Below are 22,567 nucleotides of genomic sequence, written 5' to 3' on the forward strand. Positions count from 1 at the left end.
ATTGGACAAGTTCAAGCTCTGATTAATGACTTTGCATTGGTGTGGATTCAAACAGATTTCCCCTGGCCTGAAAACTGCCTTCATAACCCGACAGCTCTGTATCTTTAAAAATCCCAGAAAAAAATTAATAATCTGACAAAATACTTATGACAAGAACTTTTAAGGAAGCTTTTTGACCAGTACGTGGAGGTGGAAAGTCAAATCACCCTTGAGGCAGCGGCTATTTATAAGTGTAAAGGTCCTTGCACATTGAGTCCGACATTTTTTGGAGGCAGTGTGTAAATATGATTGACACAACGTGAGGTTGTAGTTATTTTTTAACATGAGTGATGAGTCCGAAATTTTCGCACGCTAAAAAATAAATACGACCTCATGTTGTGTCAATCACATTTACACACTGCCTCCGAAACTTTCGTCCTGCCTCCGAAAAATTCGGATCAGGTTTGATTTTCTGCGTTTTCGCATCCATAGCATGCATTTTGATAGGAAAGGATGACAAACACGAAAAAATGCCTGCGTGTGCAATGACCTTCAGTGTGCAATGAACAGCATAACAGCATACTATTCTCATTAAACAGCATATTTTCTTAGAAATAGATGCTATTTACACTAAGTGCAAAACGAGATTTGTGAACTATTTGAAAATAGTCATATTTTCTGCTATTTAAACTACTTATAAATATCAAATATCTGCACCTAAGTATTGTAGTACATTTTAAAACAGTATGCAGTAAAAGCATATTGAGTGTAGATTATCATTGTTATTAAAATAATGCTGCCTTATTGGGACAATAAAGCCCTCCCAACACCTACCCCTAACATTACCCGATAGCCTACTTTATTTTCAACTTTTCGATTATTTCCTTCTTTTTTATAAAAAAATAAATGCCTTTCTGATGTGATATGAGATGTGAAAAGTGATAAGAACGAGTTTGGTAAAAGGCGGATTCGAACTCGAGTCGATCGTGACAAAAAGACTGCGCTACGCATTTTATCATCTATGCCACTGAAGGGTTCCTGATAGTGGTTTTATAATATATTGTAAAGCTCAACTGCATTCTGGTGTTTTCACTTAGTGTAAAAAGACATTCCAAAAAAAAAAAACAGAAGAAAAAAAAAAAACACTATGGAAGTCAATGGCTACCATCAACTGTTTGCTTGTTCACATTTTTCAAAATATCTTCATATTTTCTTTTGTGTTTGGAAGGTTTTGAACTATGCCTTCAACAACATCAGCGAATTGAACCCTATTGTAATATTCAATGAGTTTCAAACAAACCAAAAGTACTAGACAATACTATAAACGGTCTTAAAAATAAAGTGGCAAGCTCAAACTTAGCTGTAAGCAGGAAATCGCATTCACTGAAGGATGAATGTTTTCTTAACATATACAACTTGAAAAAAGTGCATGTACAGTATGTATGCATCTCTATTTTTATCCTACACTTGCAGTATTCATGTTAACACTCATGTTTTTTATCCCACAGAGGTCTCACCGGTTATGTTGCAGTAGACGACGGTGGATTTGAGTGGTCCGCTTCCATCAGGATCGATTGAGAAAAAGCCTGATGCACTTCCTGTGAGCCGGTGGGCCTCGCAGGAGGGTTCAAAGATGGCTGACCAGAAAAACAGCAACAAAAACCTTGAGTCAGCTCATGTTGCACATCATCAAAGAAGGAAAACTGTTTATTTGGCATTGTAGAGAACGCGTTTGGTTGCTTTGCATTGTAGTCGACTCACAGTTATGACAGGTGGCTCCCGTGTATCCAGTTCCCGAACAGTCACAGAAGAACGTGTTCCAGGACTGAGAACATTCTCCATCATGCTCGCAGTAGTTAGGAAGACATCTGCAGGAAAAAAAAAAGATTTCTGATCAAACTTTGATGGTACTTATAGCAGGGTGGAAAATACATTATCAAATTACACAAATGACACACTGCGACATACGGTACAATACCGAACGGTAATGCATTTTGTGCTCGGAGGGATTTAAGGACGTGGCATCAATCAATAACCACAAGTGACTATTAGGAAATAGATGAACGAGGCTGAAAGCTCACGAAGGAGGCATCAATTTTGCGACAGACTGAACGCGCACTCAAGGATGAGGACGGTGGACAAGTGATGAACGATTGTGAATGTGATTAAGTTAAATCTGAAGCCAAGAACTGAACTTTCTCTTGCTGTCTCTGCTGGGATGCGTCAAAAGGGTACAAGCAATATATCAACTATAGCAACTCTTGATCAACAAGTTCTTAACGTACATGCGACATCCTGCATTTTAATTGTATATTAGATGGAGTGTATCTACTGTTTGATCTCTCTCTCATCAGCAGGTAAACAATCTTTATCCATATGATGTATTACTCATAAAAATCACTTACTGGATCGTAATTGACAAACAAATAATTTCAGAAAGGAAACTTCGCTGAAATTAAATTGCGAAAGACAATAATACACAAGTGATTTAATGCAAAGATTATGCTGAATACCTGCATGTAAAAATGCTAATTAAAACTGTAATACGACTGAACTCCCTTGTAAAAATATAATTCAACAAAACCATCTGGGTTTGTATTTAGCTCTAATATTGCGCTCACTTCTGAAGCGCCTCTTTGTCGGCAAAACAAAGACTGTCGAATCTGAAAGGTGTTAATGTTGTAATAGTTTCTGCCACTAGAAGAAAATGTAATAATTGAATCCACTAATCAAATGCTGTACAAAATATTAATACCTGCAGAGGTGTGGAAAAAAGAACTTTAAAGAATCTTATGATGCTTGATTGCTACTTTGATTAATTTAGAGTAGAGAGAAGGAACAAAATACCAGGATAATGAGAAGAAGAAAACACAGCTGTCAGACTCCATTGTGGCAGAAATAACTCATATCCATGTAGCGTGTGATGAAAGAAGGGAGGAGAGAAATGACAACCGTCTCGCCTCATAGGCTGCAGGATTGGGGCCGTGTCTGGAACTCAGCAGAGGTCGATTCTAAACCAGCGTGAGCTGATCTCAGCACTAACGGATGAACAGTGGAGGATGAAACCAGACTGAAGTTGAACACCAAAATATGTTAGTATATTTTATATTAAATTCTATCTTTTGGCAGTTTGTGTTGTGGAAGTTAGAAGTCACCCTTGAGAACATCTTGACATATCCAAATAACAACACTTATTTTTCAACTCAAAATTAAAGTAACATTAACATCAGCCTCCATTATATTACAGCATTAACTATTAGGGCTGAACGATTTTGGAAAATAATCTAATTGCGATTTTTTTAACCAATATTGCGATTGCGATTTAATATGCGATTATTTTTTAAAGCTTTTTATATTCTGTATTATTCAACAAAGACAAGTAATAAATCATTGTATAGTATGCAGTGATGGGCACGTTACTTTAAAAAAGTAATTAGTTATATTACTAGTCACTTCTCACAAACAGTAACTGAGTTACATCATTATAAAATAAACTAATTACCAGGGAAAGTAACTATTGTTACTTATGCTTATGTTTGGAAAATGAAACAGTTATTTTTAAATATCACAATTAGCATCAGTCAGTCAAACATTATATGATATTATGATAATTTAGCATTAAATGATGATATAACTTTAGTAATTAGAATAACCATGTATGAATGCATATTTGTCATGTTTACTGAACTTAGGTCTGGTGGTGGTGCTTAAGATATTGTTTGTCATTTAGTGTTTCTATAAAAAAAGGGGGAAACACTACAAATAAGATAAAACTACTAAGAATTCTACTACTAATAAGAACAATATAAATGCACTAAGGATTATTGAGCTGCTGGGTTCATGAATATTAATCAGGTTGTTAGCTCGAACGGATTAGCTGAAATCAAAACAGGGAGGATAATAGGTGAGTGCCAGCTAATGAGATTGCCGTTTCTGCATTAGTCCCGCCCACTACCGGAAAACCCGACAGTTTTTAAAAGCTGAAAAATTCCAAAGGAACTCAACAATTAATACAAAAATACAACAAAGGATATAATTTACATAGCGCGTCAATTCTGTATGATATGTAAGACCGCAAACTGCGGACTTGGCAACATAGCGTGTCAACTAGATGCTTCTTCTGAAGACTGCTTAGATGTGTTCGACTTGAAGCAGCGCAGCTAGACCGATCATCAAATTAAATGTCCCCGCTGTGTGTCATCAAATACCGCGAGAGCTATAAGAGAGCGGACGTCTCCTTATGCTTTCTCTCGCCGCACTTGGATGTCATACACCAATCGATCTTCAAGTCGAACACACCTCTTTACTCCCACGTGTCACGTGACAGAGTGTAATCGCAGCCTCTGCGGTTGAAAAATCGCGTTTTTTCATATCGTGATATTATCGCACATGCAATTAATTGCTCAGCCCTATTTATTATTGACAGGATTTTAGAAATGATGTATTACTTACAACAGTAGTCCAAAACAATGATGTTTTCGAGCTGTTTTAGAGGCATAACATTACGACATTAAATAATTTTAAGTAAACCAATGGTTCGTGCACAATAAGTGTGATGAGGGTAGGGAGGACAGGAATAACAACTGTCTCGCCGCACTGGCTGCAAGATTGCGGACGTCTCTGAAACTCAGCAGGGGTCAATCTACACCGGTGCCGGCTGATCTCAGTACTAACCGATGAACAATGCAGGATGAAACCTGACTGTTAAACCCTGAAATGCATTTGAATACATCTTAATTGTGTCTTTTCTGCGAGGTTAAGCACAAATGCCAATCTTGGGGGTTAAAAGGAGCAAAATTTAAGAAACCGTGGATGATGACTTAAAGGATATCCAAAGTGCTGTGGTGCGAATCTTCATTCAGTCAGAGTGATTGTAATTACAGATTACCATCACTCTCTCATTCTCATTTCATTCTCTGCTTACTTCTGAGTAACCCCTCTCGATCAACAAGAATGGCTACATATATTCACCCTCGAGCCAGTTCCTCCCCACAGGTGCTATTCAGGGCAATGGGTGGAGGGGGGGCTGTTGGCAGGTGCTGATGTGTCTTGTCCAAATCTCTATTGATTTGTCTTGACGTATCAAACTGCAGTCAGCTGGCGAGGACAGGGACTTCGGGCCTAGCCATAGGTTAGACAGGATGATAAAGAGACAACGAAAGTGGTGGAAAAAACAGGAGATGGCTAGATATAGCAAGAGACAGGGAGAAAGTGTCTGAAGCACGCTAGTCTAGGTCTACACAAATGATTTAGGATGGTGATCAAAGGCCATCAGAGAGGAGTGTACCTTTTCGAGACTTTCTAAATTATTCTAGAGGACAGCCAAAACCAGCAACTGGCCTCGCTTATCTTCATTTACTCCGGCTGATAGGCTTTAGTGAAGCGAAAACAGGCACATCTTCTACAGCCTTGGTACTCAACAAGCTTCATGTGGCTCTTAATGATGTTGCATCTCGAAGGCTCATTTGTCCCTTAAATGATTCTTTATGTTTTTGTCCTTGGCTTGGCTAGACAGTCATAAGTCAATAGCGTTCAGGATCGTTGTAAGATGACGTGCTCTTACTCTCGGTGCTGCTTACCAACCAATCAAAATTAACCAACCTATGACAATAATACTTTGGGGCTAACCTTTAAAAATTAGCAACATCCATCACTAGGACGTAAGAATAGATGGTAACCTATGTCACTGGAAAAAGCATAACAATCAATAAGAGTCAATATGGATAACTTGCGCATATTAAATCAGTTTTAGGGAGTGGTCATAGTTAGCGTTGTACGGCAAATTATCGAGGGAGAAATACAATCTTTTCAATAGAAATCAGGAATTTTCTGTGAGGACAAAACATTTCCCCAACATTTCCTCATGTTTAAGTTCCATGTAAATTCCAGTTTCAGTTGGCCACATGATGACAAACAGAAAGCTACTTCGTTTAAAAGTGACTTCTGTGTGAGTTGTGCTTTATACTTTGCTACACTACTGACAATAGAGAATGGACCTTTCTTGCCATCAAATTTTTGGCAAAAGTTTGATTTTGTGAAATCAGTGGGAAGTGGCAAGTATACCTGTCGCAATATTCCCATGACTTCTCTTACAGAACAACACATTTTCCATGGCAAAATCCAAATATAACTTCCACCAAAATGGTTATGTCAGGGCAAATGCATTGAAGACGCTGTCAAGGCAGTCAATTTACAAAATGATGAGCTGTTTCAACATTGAAGCAGTTCAGCTAATTGAGGAATCTTCTCCAATGACTTTCATTCAAACTGAACTACCCTGTCTGCCTGTCGAGATTACACCCCTGTTACACCTTTTTGAGTTAACCTTTAAAGCTTCCCCTGTGGGAAAGGCTCAGACGATGTGCCCCTACTCTGGATGCTGTTGATTGACCGATCAGAATTCACCATCACTACATTATGCACCTATTCTGGATGCTGCTCACCCAACCATCATAATTACAGGATTAGTTAACTTCCAGAATAAAAATGTCTTGGTAATTTACTCACCACCATGCCATCGAAGATGTTCATGTCTTTCTTTCTTTAGTCGAAAAGAAATTAAGGTTTATGAGGAAAACATTACAGGATTTTTTTCCATATAGTGGACTTCAACAGGGACCAATGAGTTGAAGGTCCAAATTGCTGTTTCTATGCAGCTTCAAAGGGCTCCAAAAGGGTCTTATCTAGTGAAAGGATCAGTCATTGTCTAAAAAAACCTTTTTATCTACAAATGTTCATCTTGCACTAGCTCTGCGATGTGCATCCACAACTTCACACATTACATAATCAGGTTGGAAAGTTCACGCGTGACATAGACGGAAGTACGGACCCAGTGTTTACAAGGCATATGTGCAAAGACTAAATCAAACACCCTTTACAAAAAAAGGTAAATCAACAATGTCAAATTTGGAGGAGAAAATCAGATGGAGTTCGGCACTACTTCTGCCTACGTCACGCGTGACCTTTCCTACGTGATTACGCAACGCATGAAGTCATAGACGCACATCACAAAGCTATGCAAGACAAGTATTTCTGGTTAAAAAGTATAGAACTCATGTAGAGCCCTTTGAAACTGCATTGAAACAGCTACTGTATTTGGACCTTCAACCAGTTGGCCCCTGTTGAAGTCCACTAAAAATCCTGGAATGTTTTCCTCAAAAACCTTCATTTCTTTTCGACTGAAGAAAGAAAGTCATGAACATCTTGGATGACATGGGGTGGAGTAAATTACCAGGAGTTTTTTATTCGAGAAGTGAACTAATCATTTAACTACCAGCCTCACATGCTCCTACTCTGGATGCTCTCCAACTGTTTAGAAATAATCATTACTACATCTTTCCCCTAGTCTGGATGCTGCACACTTTCCCATCAGAATTTATTCAGCATACTGAGGCAACTCCTCCAGTGAATTCCATTCAGTCAAGAACTACCTATTGTCTGCCTGTCAGGATCCTACACCATTTTGAGCTAACCTTCAAGGCTTCCCCTGCGGGAAGGTCTCTGGTGACGTGGCCCAACTCTGGATTATGTTCACTGACTGATCAGAACTATGACAAGCACCTATTCTGAATGCTCTGAAATTCCCTACAGATTTTCAGCAACCCTTTAGAAGTAACCATCACTAAGATGAACCCCTTTCTCTGGATGCTGCTCATCAACCCATCAAACTTACTTTCATTTTAACACACCCTTACTTTGGTTGCTTCTTACCAATCCGTCAGAACTTTCCATTACTTTGGGTGCTGCAGATCACTCAATCAGAAATGACCATGATTACAACATTCCTCTTACTCAATGAGCTGATGACCAATCAATTACAAATATTCATGCATACAGTCTGGATGTCACTCACCAACCCATCAGAAACAACCCTCTTTCTGACATGCCCCTACTTTGGATGGTGGTCATCAACCCATCACAACTAACTATCACCCTGATGTGCCCCTATTCTGGGCACTTCTCAACAACCCATCACAATAATTTTGGGTATTTCATAGGTGTCAAAAAGTTGTCAGTAACAAGTAGGATTAGCTAGCTAGCCTATGTTGTATTACTCAACAAACTTTTTTGTCAATCAGTATAAGAGAGTATGTACTATCACAATCTAAAAAGTCAGAATTTGGTATTGAATCCAGGTCCCAAAGTAGCTAAGATTGAATAAGAAAATGAAGACAGAGGGAATAAACCTTAAATGTAAATGTTTCACAACATATGCTCTAATTCAACAGCTGTTACCATGTTGTTGGTTTCTTGTGAACAATTAAACTTGTCACAACACAATTTTGGCCTGTTTTAATTCTGAGGTGATGGTTGGTCAAAAGAGCATTTCAAATTTAGTTTGACAAGGCCACATCAGTCTGAGTGGGTCATGGATGCATGCCTGGAACTGCCTTATTCCCCTGGAACGTTCACAGCATGTTGGCAGAGCTAAAATCACAATTCATCCCCACGCCGGCCCTGCCAACAGCCATTTGCCGAGGTGCCAGGTCTGAGCATTTGCTCAGTGAAGAATGTGGAGTACGCTGCCAGAAAGACCTGCAGAGACGAGATTGACAGCAGAGAATTTACGATCTCACCCCATCTCTCCTTTTCCTTGGCTAGCGTTCCCTTTCAGTAATGCTCTTTTCCAAACCTGGCTATCTCTCTTTTGTCCCCTAACTATCTTTCTCTTTGTCTAATGCAATAGCCAAACCTGACTAGCTAGATTGCTTTCTTTTTTGACTTTGACTGTGTCCAATGCTCTTATCCTAATTTAACTAGCAATGTTTTACTCTTTCCTTCCTGCTTCCATACATCCACCTATCAGTCTTTCTTGCATACTTTCATTTATCATTTCTTACATCCTTTTTAGCCCAAATGGATCAGTCTTTTTGTCTTACCCTAACCTGAATGGCTTCCCCACCATCCAAATGCTCTTATCTTCACCTGCCTAGCATTCTCTCTCTTTCGCTGCCATTCTGCCTCATATTTATTCCTCCCTGTTTATCCCCCGCTTATGTGTGCCATAAAGTAGACCATGGAAAACAGGCCAGGATACTAAGGGATGGAGGATAATGGAGGAACTGTCTCATCTGCTCATTCCCTCTATTCATTTAAATCTATCATTATTCGCTCACAGTGCAAACAACAGTGTAGAGTACTTTGGTGTCATTTGCACAATGAGAACACACACAAACGTGCAAAGCAGTGATGCATTTTCCAAAAACATCTTCAAAAAGTACCTTTTAAAGCAGTTTTCCTTTTAAACTCTAATCTCGGGTCTCCCAGCTTGCTAATTACTTCTAATTCATTTCACACTGTTAAACACCGAACAAACGTGTTACAAAGGTTGTGTCCTTGAATGATGCTGCAGCTTTAAACTTTGCCCACGGCTTTTGCACTCACGCAGAATACACTATCGTTAAACAAACTGTATGAGGTTAGATTTTTACTCACACATCACATTAAACATCAATCCTCTTGGGAGAGGTGTGAAACATTTTCACATATTTGAAGTTTCAGGCAAAACAGGTGAATCCCAATTAGCTTGCAAATCACTGGCATGGATTTTACCACTGCGCTACGTTGTTTTGAAACTGTGCTTGTTTGTGTCACTCATTATCTCATAATGAATGAATCGCAATAATTTATTTAAAAAGCCACTCGTCATTAACATTTCAAGCAGAATGACTAATAGATATACCTGTCACGAATGCCACATATGTCAAACTGGAGCTTGCTATAGTTTCCCAGCAGGCCTTGCTGCACCAGATAGAAGTTGATTGGCTGGTTGTTAATGAGAACAGAGCGCATGCAGCCTTGATATGCCAGTGTTGGATTCCGACAACCCTGATTGGTTAACACTGATGGACAACCTGTTGAAAAATATTTACAACAGAAATAATAGATAATGAATATCAATAATGTGGCAGTGTAACCATGTGGACCAACCATGTGGTCACTGTAGTTAACTAAAACTAAAACCATAAAAACACAATTTTTGTTAGCCTACTTAAAAAGTGCTTTAACTGTAATAAAATGAAATATATATAAAAAAAAAATATTCAGCTACTTTTCTAAGGACACATTTCACATTTTCATTTAGTTTAACTTGATGTACTAAAAAAAGAAGCTAATACTGAAATAAATTTGTTGAAAAGTATATAGACATAACACAAATTACCTAAATTAATAATTGCTAAAATGTAAATGAAATCATGAAATATAAAATAAAATATACAAATAAAATCTAATTCAAAATATTAATAAAAAAATCTAAGTATCTCCCTGATACTAAAATAATGTTAGAAATGTAAATCTAATCATATAAACTAAAAACTACTTTAATTTTTACTTGTTAAAAGCAAGTTAAAACTAGAAATAAAGCTATTTTTTCCACTGATAATATTTTGTCAGTATATTTGGTTTATTTAACTCCTGTGTAACTATGTTTTGACTATATAAGCTCGTTCAGTTTTTAATAGTTCTTTAGAAATATTAGCTCAGAACACAGCCTAATACAAAGAAATATAAATCACACAAAATAGGGCTACATTTAAAAATAAAATAAAATTCAATAAAATACAATAACAATTATTTAATATTTCTTATCGTTGTGGGGTGAAAAGTGTATAATCCTGCACAATTAAGAATTTAGTAATCCATTACATTTAGTCATAATTTTGTAATTACAGCCCACACAACTGCATTGCACATAAATTATAAGTCAATGCTTGTAAAACTAAAGGATTAGTTTGTTTGTTTAAATGCACTAGCACCCTACCGCCAATTAGCACGCTCCTCCCAGGCTGTGCGATATCCTTCAGCTGCATGGTGGAAGGGGGCTCGTCGTCCACTGAGAGGGAAACCTGGAAACCTCCCACGCTAATAGACACCTTGTGCCATTGGCCGTCACTCAGAGCCTGACCTGGCAGAGGAAGACACAGAGCTATGTTATGCATCAAATGCTGCGCATTAATCAGGGCGAATGATTGACAGATCTGGGGTTTGTGCGCTGGAGCTCAACGAGTTAATCTGCATATGTCAGCCCGGCAGAGAATCCACTATTCCCCTTGAGAGGGACATGCAGAGATTCAGTTTGCCATCTGCGATGGCAGCCTGCCAGGCAGCCGCATCCAAAATTCAGTCGACATACAGGTGTGCCTGCCAAAGAGTGTTTTACAACTAAAAATCCTGTTTGAATTCTCAGTAAACGCTTTTAATGTGAACGTATTGGATTTTATTCACGTTGTTGTATGGCGGAGACGCAAATATGAAGACAAGCGCATAACCTTGTATATTTATCCCTTGGAGGGTCTTCCCTTTCACATCTGTTGTTCTTAATTTAAGCTAATTATAATTAGAATAAAGGGGTGTTTGTTTCAACAGCAGTTCGCAGCAACAAAACAACCGATATATTTTCACTAAGAGTTGGCACAACTAAGAAAAAAAAATAATAATAATAATTATTATTATTATTGTTATTATAACAATAAACATAACATTAATAATAATATAAACATATGTATTATTATTACTATTATTATTATTTGGATTACAACATTATTTAGTGGGTTTTGTTTGGATGAGGAGATAAAGATTTGGGCTGACAAGCAGAAGGTTGTAGGTACAAACCCCACAAGATTCAAACTTGTACAACTAGTGGAAATCTCACCGATGACTATATCAGAGCTTTGCAGCGCTGATCTGTGGTGTGTGAGTCTAAGCTGGCCATGAACGAGAAGCAAAAGCAGTCTCTCCGACTCTCGCCTCAGCCAGGCCGACAGTAGCATCCCTTCCCGGTTCCACGTCCGGAACTGGAACTTCAACGACAGCGTTTCAGTGGCAGCGTCCAACGGAAGCGACAGGAAACTGCTGCTGGAGCTCAAGAAGGTGGTGGATACAAGTTGAGGCTGTGAGCAGGTAAAAGTCACATTCCCCTGAAACGACAGGTTATAGCAGGGTTAAAATAGAGTGTTAGAGTAATAAAAAAGAAAAAAGAAAAATCAGGATATGGGTATGTAAAAGTATTTTTGGTGTAGTAAATATTTCAGTGTTTGCACAATAAACTATTTTCCCTGAATCTAAACCCAAATCCATGCAGAAATATGTTCTTTTCCTTCTTTGACAGGTTTTGCCCGCAGGCAGGCAGACTGAGCGACAGGGGAATAAACAGTAAGTCAAATGTCAGGACTTCGAAGACTGCAGGCCTCCACAGAAACAGAATAGGGGTCTGTTTTTAGACCAACTGTCCAATGGTACTGGACTATATAATGGACAATCCATTGATCCGTCTTTCTCTGTGGTCTCAGACAGCAAGCCACAACAGGACCGGCTCCAGATGTTGGCCTATCGCATGGTGAACCACCAGAGGAAAAAGAACGTGTCTGAATTCTTTAAGCAAGGAGGTGAAGGAGCGCTAGCTAAAACCCCAAACACCACAGAAACACCTCCAGCCTGGGGTGACACTTTATTTAGTCTAGAAGGAAATACAACTGATTAAAGCCAACAGAAAACAACATTTGCATTACCAATAAATATTATTTATAATAATAATAATACTAGACTTATAATATAATAATATATTTATATTTTATAATTATTTTATAATTATAATAGAATAATAGACTTGTTATAGCACTTGCGTATCATTGCTCTTTTGTTGATTTTGATTGCATGTCCTCATTTGTAAGTCACTTTGGATAAAATCGTCTGCTAAATGACTAAATGTTAATGTAATGTAAATGTAATAATAATATTAATAATAATAAAAGGCAACAACAAAAAGCATAATAAAAAAAAATAAAAAATAGTTAGTTGGTTAACCAAAAACAGCATTCATATTTACGTAATTAAATGTATGTAAGTTAAATATATATTCTGATAAACAAATAAAATATTACTAATATTTAATAATAATAATAATAATATTTAAAATTAAAGCCAACAACAAAAAACATTTGAATTATTTTTTTCCTATTTTCATAATGAGTAAGTTAAAAAAAGCAGCTGACAAACAAACAAACTAACAAACAATAAATATGTGTTTTTAACAATAACAGCTTTCATATATTTTAAAATGTTTTTTGTTGTTGTTGTTCGTTTTCGTTTTCGTTTTCTTTTTCCTAATATTTAATCATTGACTATAGCCGCCTTTCCACAATTTGTGGAACTATTGACTATAGCCGCCTTTCCACAATTTGTCCCAGGAACTTTTTTTTCCCCAGACCTGTTGCTGTCTGCATTTCCATCGCGGTCTAATGTACCGAGATGGGGGATGGGTCCCGCCCCCGAAAGTTCCAGACCTTTGAAAAAGTACTACCACACGAGCAGGGACTTTCTGAGGAGTTCAGTTTTTACCTTGAACTTTATTTAGATCCTGGTTCCTACGGTGGAATCACACCCAGTACCGGCCCAAAGTCCCTAGTTCCTGGGGAAAGTTCCTGAGGTGGTATTAGACTTTAAAAAGTAACAACTTCGAATTTAAGAGAACTTAAAACAATCTTCGCATAAACCCACTATAATAAATGTCAAATTTAGCTACCTGTAAAAATGTAATAAAGTTATCAAACATTCTGCACATAGATTCATTCACACTTTAATATGAAATGATACATGTTACAGTGTGAGCCATCATATTTGTGCATGCAATTGAAGCACAGTATAAAATTAGGTTTTACTGATATATGGCCTGACAACATCTGACCGCAGTTCACTGTTGTATTGCAGAAGCTCCTCGTCACCTGTGTCTTTACCGCACTCCTTTTACTAGCGCACCTGCGCTGAGACGAAGTGGAGTGTGCATCTGAAAAGTCAGTTTAATGTGGTCATAAAGATGTTCTGAGTCCAAATAAACAATTCTTGTCAAGACAAAAAGAGACAGAAGCCCCACTATGATCACACTAGTCGCTCAAGAGACACCATGCCTCATTGCCTGGCTCTAATTGGGCTCCAAAGGCCCCTTAAGAGTTTGTATATTTGCCTCGCTGAAAACTTACTGCATAATTGAGAGAGAGAGCGGAGGTGTCCGCTGTGAAAATCTCAGAGGGTGGCACGGTATAAATGGGACTCGGTCCTCTCCGTCATTAGTACCAGAGTCCCACTGAACTCCCTCCCGGTCCATTAAAGGATGCAATATCCAGCATGTGGGCCAGATTAATGGCTGCAGTGATTAGCTGTGCTCTGGTGTAGTCCACTGCACTGATGTGACATGATATGACAGCCGACGACAAGCCATTACACATGATCACAGTGGGGAAACGGGCACTAACAATACGAGACCATAAGAATGGGAACTCGCAAAAGTTGCTTGATTTAGAGGACTGTGATTCCTCGAGCCTCAGAACTGGGAAAATGTGGAACACTAAAGCAGGACTGTGGATTTATATTTGGGTACGGTACCATATAAAATTCTGTCATTATCAGCGATTTATGTCCAAATATTCCTACTAAAACAGCTGTTTAAAAATGAGCATATCTATCTATATCTATCTATCTATCTATCTATCTATCTATCTATCTATCTATCTATCTATCTATCTATCTATCTATCTATCTATCTATCTATCTATCTATCTATCTATCTATCTATCTATCTAGTTCTATATCCATCTAATTCTCTAGCCATCTTTATCTATCTAGTTCCATATGCATTTATATCTGTCTAGTTCCATATCTATTTAGTTTGATAGCATCTACACCTATATAGTTCCAAATGTATCTTTATATATATACATATATACATATATATATATATATATATATATATATATATATATATATATATACTGTATATACACACACACACTCACTGGCCACTTTATTAGGTACACCTTGCTAGTACCGGGTTGGACCCCCTTTTGCCTTCAGAACTGCCTTAATTCTTTGTGGCATAGATTCAACAAGGTGTTGGAAACATTCCTCAGAGATTTTGGTCCATATTGGCATGATAGCATCACGCAGTTGCTGCAGATTTGTCGGCTGCACATCCATGATGCGAATCTCCCGTTCCACCACATCCCAAAGGTGCTCTATTTGAGATCTTATTACTTGAGATCTGGGGACTGTGGGGGCCATTTGAGTAAAGTGAACTCATTGTCATGTTCAATAAACCAGTCTGAGATGATTTGAGCTTTGTGACATGGTGCGTTATCAAGCTGGAAGTATCCATCAGAAGATGGGTACACTGTAGTCATAAAGGGATGGGCATGGTCAGCAACAATACTCAGGCAGGCTGTGGCATTTAAATGATGCTCAATTGGTACTAAGGGGCCCAAAGTGTGCCAAGAAAATATCCCCCACACCATTACACCACCACCACCAACCTGAACCATTGAGACAAGGTAGGATGGATCCATGCTTTCATGTTTTTACGCCAAATTCTGACCCTACCATCTGAATGTTGCAGCAGAAATCGAGACTCATCAGACAAGGCAACGTTTTTCCAATCTGCTATTGTCCAATTTTGGTGAGCCTGTGCGAATTGTAGCCTCCGTTTCCTGTTCTTAGCTGACAGGAGTGGCACCTGGTGTGGTCTTCTGCTGCTGTAGCCCATCTTCTTCAGGGTTCGACGTGTTGTGCATTCAGAGATGGTATTCTGCATACCTTGGTTGTAACGAGTGGTTATTTGAGTTACTGTTGCCTTTCTATCATCTCTAACCAGTCTGCCCATTCTCCTCTGACCTCTGACATCAACAAGGCATTTGCGTCCACACAACTGCCGGTCACTGGATATTTTCTCTTTTTCGGACCATTCTCTGTAAACCCTAGATATGGTTGTGCGTTAAAATCCCAATAGATCAGCAGTTTTTGAAATACTCAGACCAGCCCGTCTGGCACCAACAACCATTCCACGTTCAAAGTCACTTAAATCCCCTTTCTTCCCCATTCTGATACTCGGTTTGAACTTCCGAAAGTCGTCCTCACCACATCTAGATGCAGAAATGCATTGAGTTGCTGCCCTGTGATTGGCTGATTAGCAATTTATGTTACCAAGCAATTGAACAGGTGTACCTAATAAAATGGCTGGTGAGTGTGTGTGTGTTTGTATATAAATATATAATGTATATATATCCATCTTTATCTATCTAGTTCTATATCCATCCACATCCATCAAATTCTCTATCCATCTTTATCTACCTTGTTCTATATCCATCTACTGTATATCTATCAGTTTATATCCATCCATCCATCCATTTCTTATTTTATATCCAGCTAGTTCTCCATCATAGTATCGGCCATCTATTCATATTCATCTAGTTCTCTATTGATCCATTCGTATCCATATAGGTATCTTTCCATTAATTCATATCCATCTAGTTCTTCATCCATCCATTTATTAATATCTATCTAGGTGTCCATCCATCCATTCACATACATCTAGTTCTCCATCCATCCACCCATCCATCCATCCATCCATCCATCCCTTCCCTGACTTATTGCTTTAATCTACAATTAAAAAACATATATTTATGGTTAATATGGCTACTAAAAACAAACACAACCAATTCCCTGAAAAATGTATCAAAATAAGTTTAAATCTTGTATTTTGCAAATAGGATACAGAATCTCTAACCTCAACCTTCATCTTCCCAGTTTATTAATGTCCTAATTACTTTATTAACTCTGTTACATTTAGTATTAAAACAAGTCCAGCAACGCTTATAATAACTAGATCTGGCAACATGGCAGAGCAGAGTGGAGGCTGCACTTGCGCCAAGCTCGTTCACTCAGCCTGCGTTACGCAGCTGCTGCGAGTCAGCCACATGAATTTATTCAGCGACAGGGCCGTGACCACCATAGACATTGAGGGGGACAAGTCCCTGCCCCCCCCAATAATTAGAAATTGACAAATGTCCCCCCCAATATTTGAAATTCTTGCACTCATCTGCTGTCCTCCATAAGGATGATAAAAAAGCTCTAAAAAGTAAAATTTCAAGTCTGCTCTGTCTCAGCGACTAACTGCGCTCGTCAATGTCAAAATAATTGAACTGGCCAATCATATCAAAGTAGACGGGTTTAGCGCTCACAGATGCAGAGCGCCCCGTGAAGATTGAAAACATTGAAAGAGAACGAGGTAAGATGGAAGCTGCAAATCATTTAATGTTAGTCAACCGTTTTACGAAAGACATGTTAAATGACCGACAGTTATATTCAGTGAAGCAAACTACTTGACTTTTTTTATGCCCCCTCCCTTAAATATGAATAAAATTTAATAAATAAAAAAATTAATTAAATAAATAAATAAACTGTAATTAAATTGTACAAATTTAAATTGTAGCTGTAGACAGTTACCTGGCTATTATTTTATTAATACAGCTGTCTGATTGATTTTTTTTATTATTATTTTTATTATTGATTTTATTGATTGATTTTATTTTTGTTGAAGAAATTATCGAGCCTGTCACCTATAGCAAAAAGGTGGCCAAAAAGATTAAGTGTATATTTGATTTTAATATTTGGTCAACAGCCTATTGAACAAGGATATGATCGTCCTGTAAGTGTAATAGCAGCAATTACCAGGCCTTTGGCTACCTTTGCAGGCTTTAGTAATAACATATAAAGTTGATTAAACAATAGACACCATCACTAAATTTGTGATGGTTTTACTGGTTGTAATGGGACTTGTATTGGTTTTAATGGAAACTGTAATGTTGGTCTCTACTGGTTATTGATCACCGTCTATTTGGCTTGTTAAAACCTAATGGAATATGTCCCAAAACACACAGAAAACCATTTTTTTAATGGTTAAAAGTTGATTGTTTGTCATTTTTGTAATGGTATTTGTGATTAATTTGTGATGGTATTAGAATTTTCTGTGATGGTTCTATTGTTGTTGTTTGTTTCAGCAGGGTTGCCTCGTTGTTTTTATATAATGCATTTTAAGTCATTTTAAAGGCTGTTGTTGCCTTAGGTTTGTTTTTTATAACCACAACAAATATTATCTTAATACTTCTTTTTATAATATTACTTGAACTAACAAAACCATGGGTAATTTGCGGTTACCATGGCTACAAGAACCACAATCTTTCATAAGTGAACATGGAAACTCGGAGAGAATAAATGCGTTGGTGGTGGTGAAATTGCAACATTAAAACATAACCACAACACCCCAAAACGTTTCACAGTATTATGAATGTAGCCTTGAGAGTGACGCACGGGCTTGTTTTCTACCTTTTATTTTAATTTTTTTATTTTATTTTCTTGGCACCGGATTGTTTTTTTTAGAGCAACTGCGATCATCAATCATCTCATATCAAATCGCCAAAGAAACTACGAGCATGCAATGTCGTGATCAGTTAAGTCATGAAGTTACCAAAAAGGCGATTAAAGCTGCCATAAAACTATGCATGTATGTAATATGTCATATATGAGTTACATTAAGAACATGTCTCTGAAATGGTTTTCAAAACTGTCCTGGAGCATCCCAGCACTGTCTCCCTCATCTAACACACCTGATTAAACTCGTCAGCTCATTAGAAGAGACTGAAATGGGTCCCACCTGAAATGGGTCAGAAAAGGTTGAGAGAAAATACGATGCGTGTCAGATCCGCGTCATGTTCAGTAGCGGCAACTCTTAAAGAAATAGCAGCCAAAAACAACCTAATAACCAGCTGCTGTGATTTCTGTTCATCTAGAACAAAAGAAAAAAAGAGGAAACCAATAACTTTTATAGTTTTAAGGATTCATCTGTATTTAGTTTAGAATTGAGTGTTTGATAACTTTATTCAATTTCTGTATATATCTGCTGAGGTGTAAATAAATATGACATTTATTATAATGGGTTTAGGTGAAGATTGTTTTAAGTTCACTTAAATTAGAGTCTAATAAAGTCTAATAAATGTTAAAATTGATAGTTCTTAATTATAATGTAAAGTTGAATGGCTATAGTAAATGGTTAAATATTAGAGGGAAACATTTTTATAGGGAAATCGGTATTAATTGATACTGGCCTTCAGTCATAAAAATAAAGATGCCATCAAACAAATATTAAAAATGTACTGTCTTTAAGTTGTTTGTACATTGATTTGACGATTGAATGTGAAATTATTGCAATATAAATGTATATTTAAAAACTTTAATTTCAGAAAAATGTGCGATTAATTAGTTATTTTTTTTAATCGATTGACAGCACTGATACATATACATATATATATATATATATATATATATATATATATATATATATATATATATAATTGGTCCCCCCCATTTGTTTCATGTTCAAAAATAACATATGAAAAATTATTTAAAATCATGTCGCTGAACAAGGCCTTAAACATGTCTTGAAGTGAATGAGTGTAAACTAGCCTATATGAATAAAATGAGCGCAAATCAATAGCCGGGTTGGGGTCTATGTGCGTCTCCCAGAAATCAGAGCTTTGTCTGGAGTTATATCAACTAACTCGCAAAAATATCCTAAAAACGGTCCTGACTTCAAACCTTTTCGAAATCCAACTGTAAGTAAAAACGCATTGTATTGGCCCTTTTCGTGAACGGCATCACATTTAATTATACAAGAAAAGCGAGGTTTGATCAAGGCTTTTGGAGGGTCCAGATGATTTGTTGCGATCTGTTAATAAAATACTCGTAAATGATCACAGACACCCGCAACACATGATCTCCAAGTTACTTCAAGTTCAAGCGAGCTTTATTGTCATTCTGCTATGAGTACTGAACACTTACTTTCCATTTCTTTATTTTTTTTCTACTAGTGCTCTTATTTAAGATTGTGGATGCTTGTCTCTTGACAAATTTGTACACAAAGTTTCACTGGAAAACAAGAAGAATAAAGTTATTTAATGTTGACCAACATTTTCTGTAGTTTTAAATAGAAGATATTTACAAAGTTATAATTATAATAAAACATAGTTTTTTCTTTAGTTATACAAGGCATAGTTGTTAAAAGTAAACTACGAATCGAACAGATTTGCATTTAAAATGGTATTTTAATTTAATTTGACGAACTTCCTGTTTAAGCTACGCCCACTTCCGGATCCATCTGAATACAGAAACACATAATTTTGAGATTGTCACAGATACAGATACAAATAATGGCTCCGCAGTACACCCCTAATCTCAATACAACCAAAATAATATGAAATAATATGGACATATGAACATCACACTTGTGGTGTAGTCAGATAAGCAGAAACACGTCATTAGACAAAGCCAACCCTCTCATTAAAACTCCTCCTTCATTTCAAAATGACTGTAATTTACTCCCCAGACCTTTGGCGAGGTGCAACTTTATGAGGTATTCGTCAGAGGATCATTTATGAGGTGTAATCTAAGGCCAGAGCAGCTCTTGGAGACTGATTGCCCACTTTTTAAAAGATATTTTAATGACACAGCTCTCAGCGCTGTGGGAATAATATGGACAAAACCACAATTCCTTCTCTTAAAAAGCTCCCTTGTGGTGCCATAGTATACTGGAGACAGCTCAAAAAAATCCAAATGGTTCCATTTCACTCCCTGCTGACCTATCTATAAAGAACTAAACCAGCGCTAAAATGCATTTCTGGAAAAATGCAGGTGAAAACTAATGAGAATAAAAATATAAATCAATCTCTTTACAAATTCATCACAATCCACAGACTTGGATGTAGAAAGTTCTGGCACCTTTCCATGCTGGTGCTATTAGGGAAAATCACTAAATACTCTGGTCAAGAACCATCCATTATGGATAGGATTGGATGGGAGTGTTAATTCATCAAGACCTGTGAAAATTTTTCTTATTTTATAGCTTTTTCATGACCCTGACAACAACAATAACAGTGTATGAGATGATCAATAATAAATGTACAAGATAAACATCCTCACCACACTGTAGATCTGAGGTTTGCGTCGTTTGGCTAAGTCGATGATGTTGACTCCGTTGTAGTAGAGGTTCTCCATACATCCATGGAAGTTTTTCCGCAGAAACGTGCCTGGTTTTCCGGGAAGAGGGATTCCTCCAAAGCTGAGCTTTGTGAAATGAATAGGAAAACAACAGCGATGGAGAGGTTTTACAACATAGCGGGAAATGTGTCCAATCATTAGTCCAATGATTTGGTGCATGAGGTGTGTTATGCCCTTAACTAATCAAAATTACATGATTAAGGTCACCGTGTTTCCACTCTATAAGCCAACATGTTACAGGTAGACTTGGTCCAATTTGCAACATTTTATGCACTCTTTTTGGGGTGAAATAAAATAAAATAAAATAGTAATACTAAAATATATTATTATTATCACTACTGCTACTTGTAAAGCAAATTTCATAAAATTATCTTCGAAATGCAACAATATAAACAAAGAAAATGTATTCTTCTTGTTCTTCATATTATTATTGATACTTGCATAGTGTATTTAATAAATTTCTCTTCAAAGTACAACATAATGTATACAATTTGCTGCACTTCTTTAAAATATAAAATAAAATTACTATTACAAATAGTAATTCGCTTCAATGCACTTTAAGGTTTAGCTTAAACAATGTGTACTTCATTAAATAATAATTTATTTATATATTTTACATACATTTTACTACCATATTTCATAAAATGCTCTTCAAAACACACCATATAAACAATATAAATAGACACCGCATATACAATTAAGTTAAAAGGAGATCAAAAAAGAACAGAACTGACTGAATTGTTAATTGTCTAAAATTATTTAATTTTAATTAATAATAAATAAATACATGTATTCAAGATCCCATGAAGTAATAAACATTAATTAAATATAAAGTAATAAATGAAATATATTTATAACTCTAGGAAGGATTTCATTGGAGAAAAAATACATAGTCCAGGATGACACATCAAATCTGTTTTCCTGGAAAAGACTAATTTTATAATAATTTCTGATATCCTAATATATGCTAAAAGTAATGTGACATCAAACCTAACAGCAGTGGACTAAAAGCTGTAAAACTTGAGGTCTTTAATAAAAGCTAGTGTTAAGGATCTCTATATGGATCTGCTAATATACTGTGCAAAGAAATTAATAAATAAAACAACGTAAATCAACCAAAATCATTCTCACCTCATAATCAACTTCCAGCGAATCATCCAGCCCACCCGTCCTCATGTGTTTGGTTAGTCTGTCCACGGTGAAGTTGATCTGTTTGTTAAATCGCTCGATCAGGACGGAGTGCCAGTGCTGGTCGTCCAGAAGATTTCCCAGAAACACAGAGACATGGCCACTGCTAGGGTGCGTCTTAGCATCGTCTTGAGAGAAAAAGATATATATATATTTTTTTTATATAAATGTATTCAATTATATTTTAGTGTATTCGTTTATGTTAGTATATCCATTTTTTATGTTTGAGAAATTACAACAACAGTCTTATTTTAGTATTTTTATATACTATTATAGTATTTATTAGTATTTTGCATTAGCTTTTATATTATAGTTTCAGTATTCATTTTATTTTTATTTGTAGTTTAAATTTTAGTACTATTATTTAGTGCTTTTATCATTTATAATTTTTTTATTTAGCTTTATAATTTTCAGTTTTTCACTCCAACTTGCCTTTTCATTCATTTTTCATCAGTTTTTTTTTTTTTTTTAGCTTTTCATATAATATTTAGATCTTATTTATTTTTTTTTTTAATTAGATCAA

General features: G+C 36.6%; 1 protein-coding gene across 1 annotated transcript in view; it reads right to left on the reverse strand.

Annotated features, from left to right (window-relative positions):
• Positions 1–22,567, reverse strand: part of LOC306867316 (contactin-associated protein-like 5) — a gene marked incomplete at its 3' end in the record, with an annotated part of 65,043 nt that overhangs the window by 15,706 nt on the left and 26,770 nt on the right. Inside the window, exons 6-12 of the mRNA XM_079412917.1 lie at positions 21,988–22,172; positions 20,779–20,922; positions 11,633–11,897; positions 10,742–10,885; positions 9,662–9,833; positions 1,741–1,847; positions 1,497–1,616 (exon numbers count right to left, since the gene is read on the reverse strand). Coding sequence (XP_079269043.1) covers positions 1,497–1,616; positions 1,741–1,847; positions 9,662–9,833; positions 10,742–10,885; positions 11,633–11,897; positions 20,779–20,922; positions 21,988–22,172 — 1,137 coding nt within the window. The remainder of the gene's footprint in view (positions 1–1,496; positions 1,617–1,740; positions 1,848–9,661; positions 9,834–10,741; positions 10,886–11,632; positions 11,898–20,778; positions 20,923–21,987; positions 22,173–22,567) is intronic.

The sequence above is a fragment of the Barbus barbus genome, assembly GCF_936440315.1.
Source record: "Barbus barbus genome assembly, chromosome: 49".
NCBI lineage: Eukaryota > Metazoa > Chordata > Actinopteri > Cypriniformes > Cyprinidae > Barbus > Barbus barbus.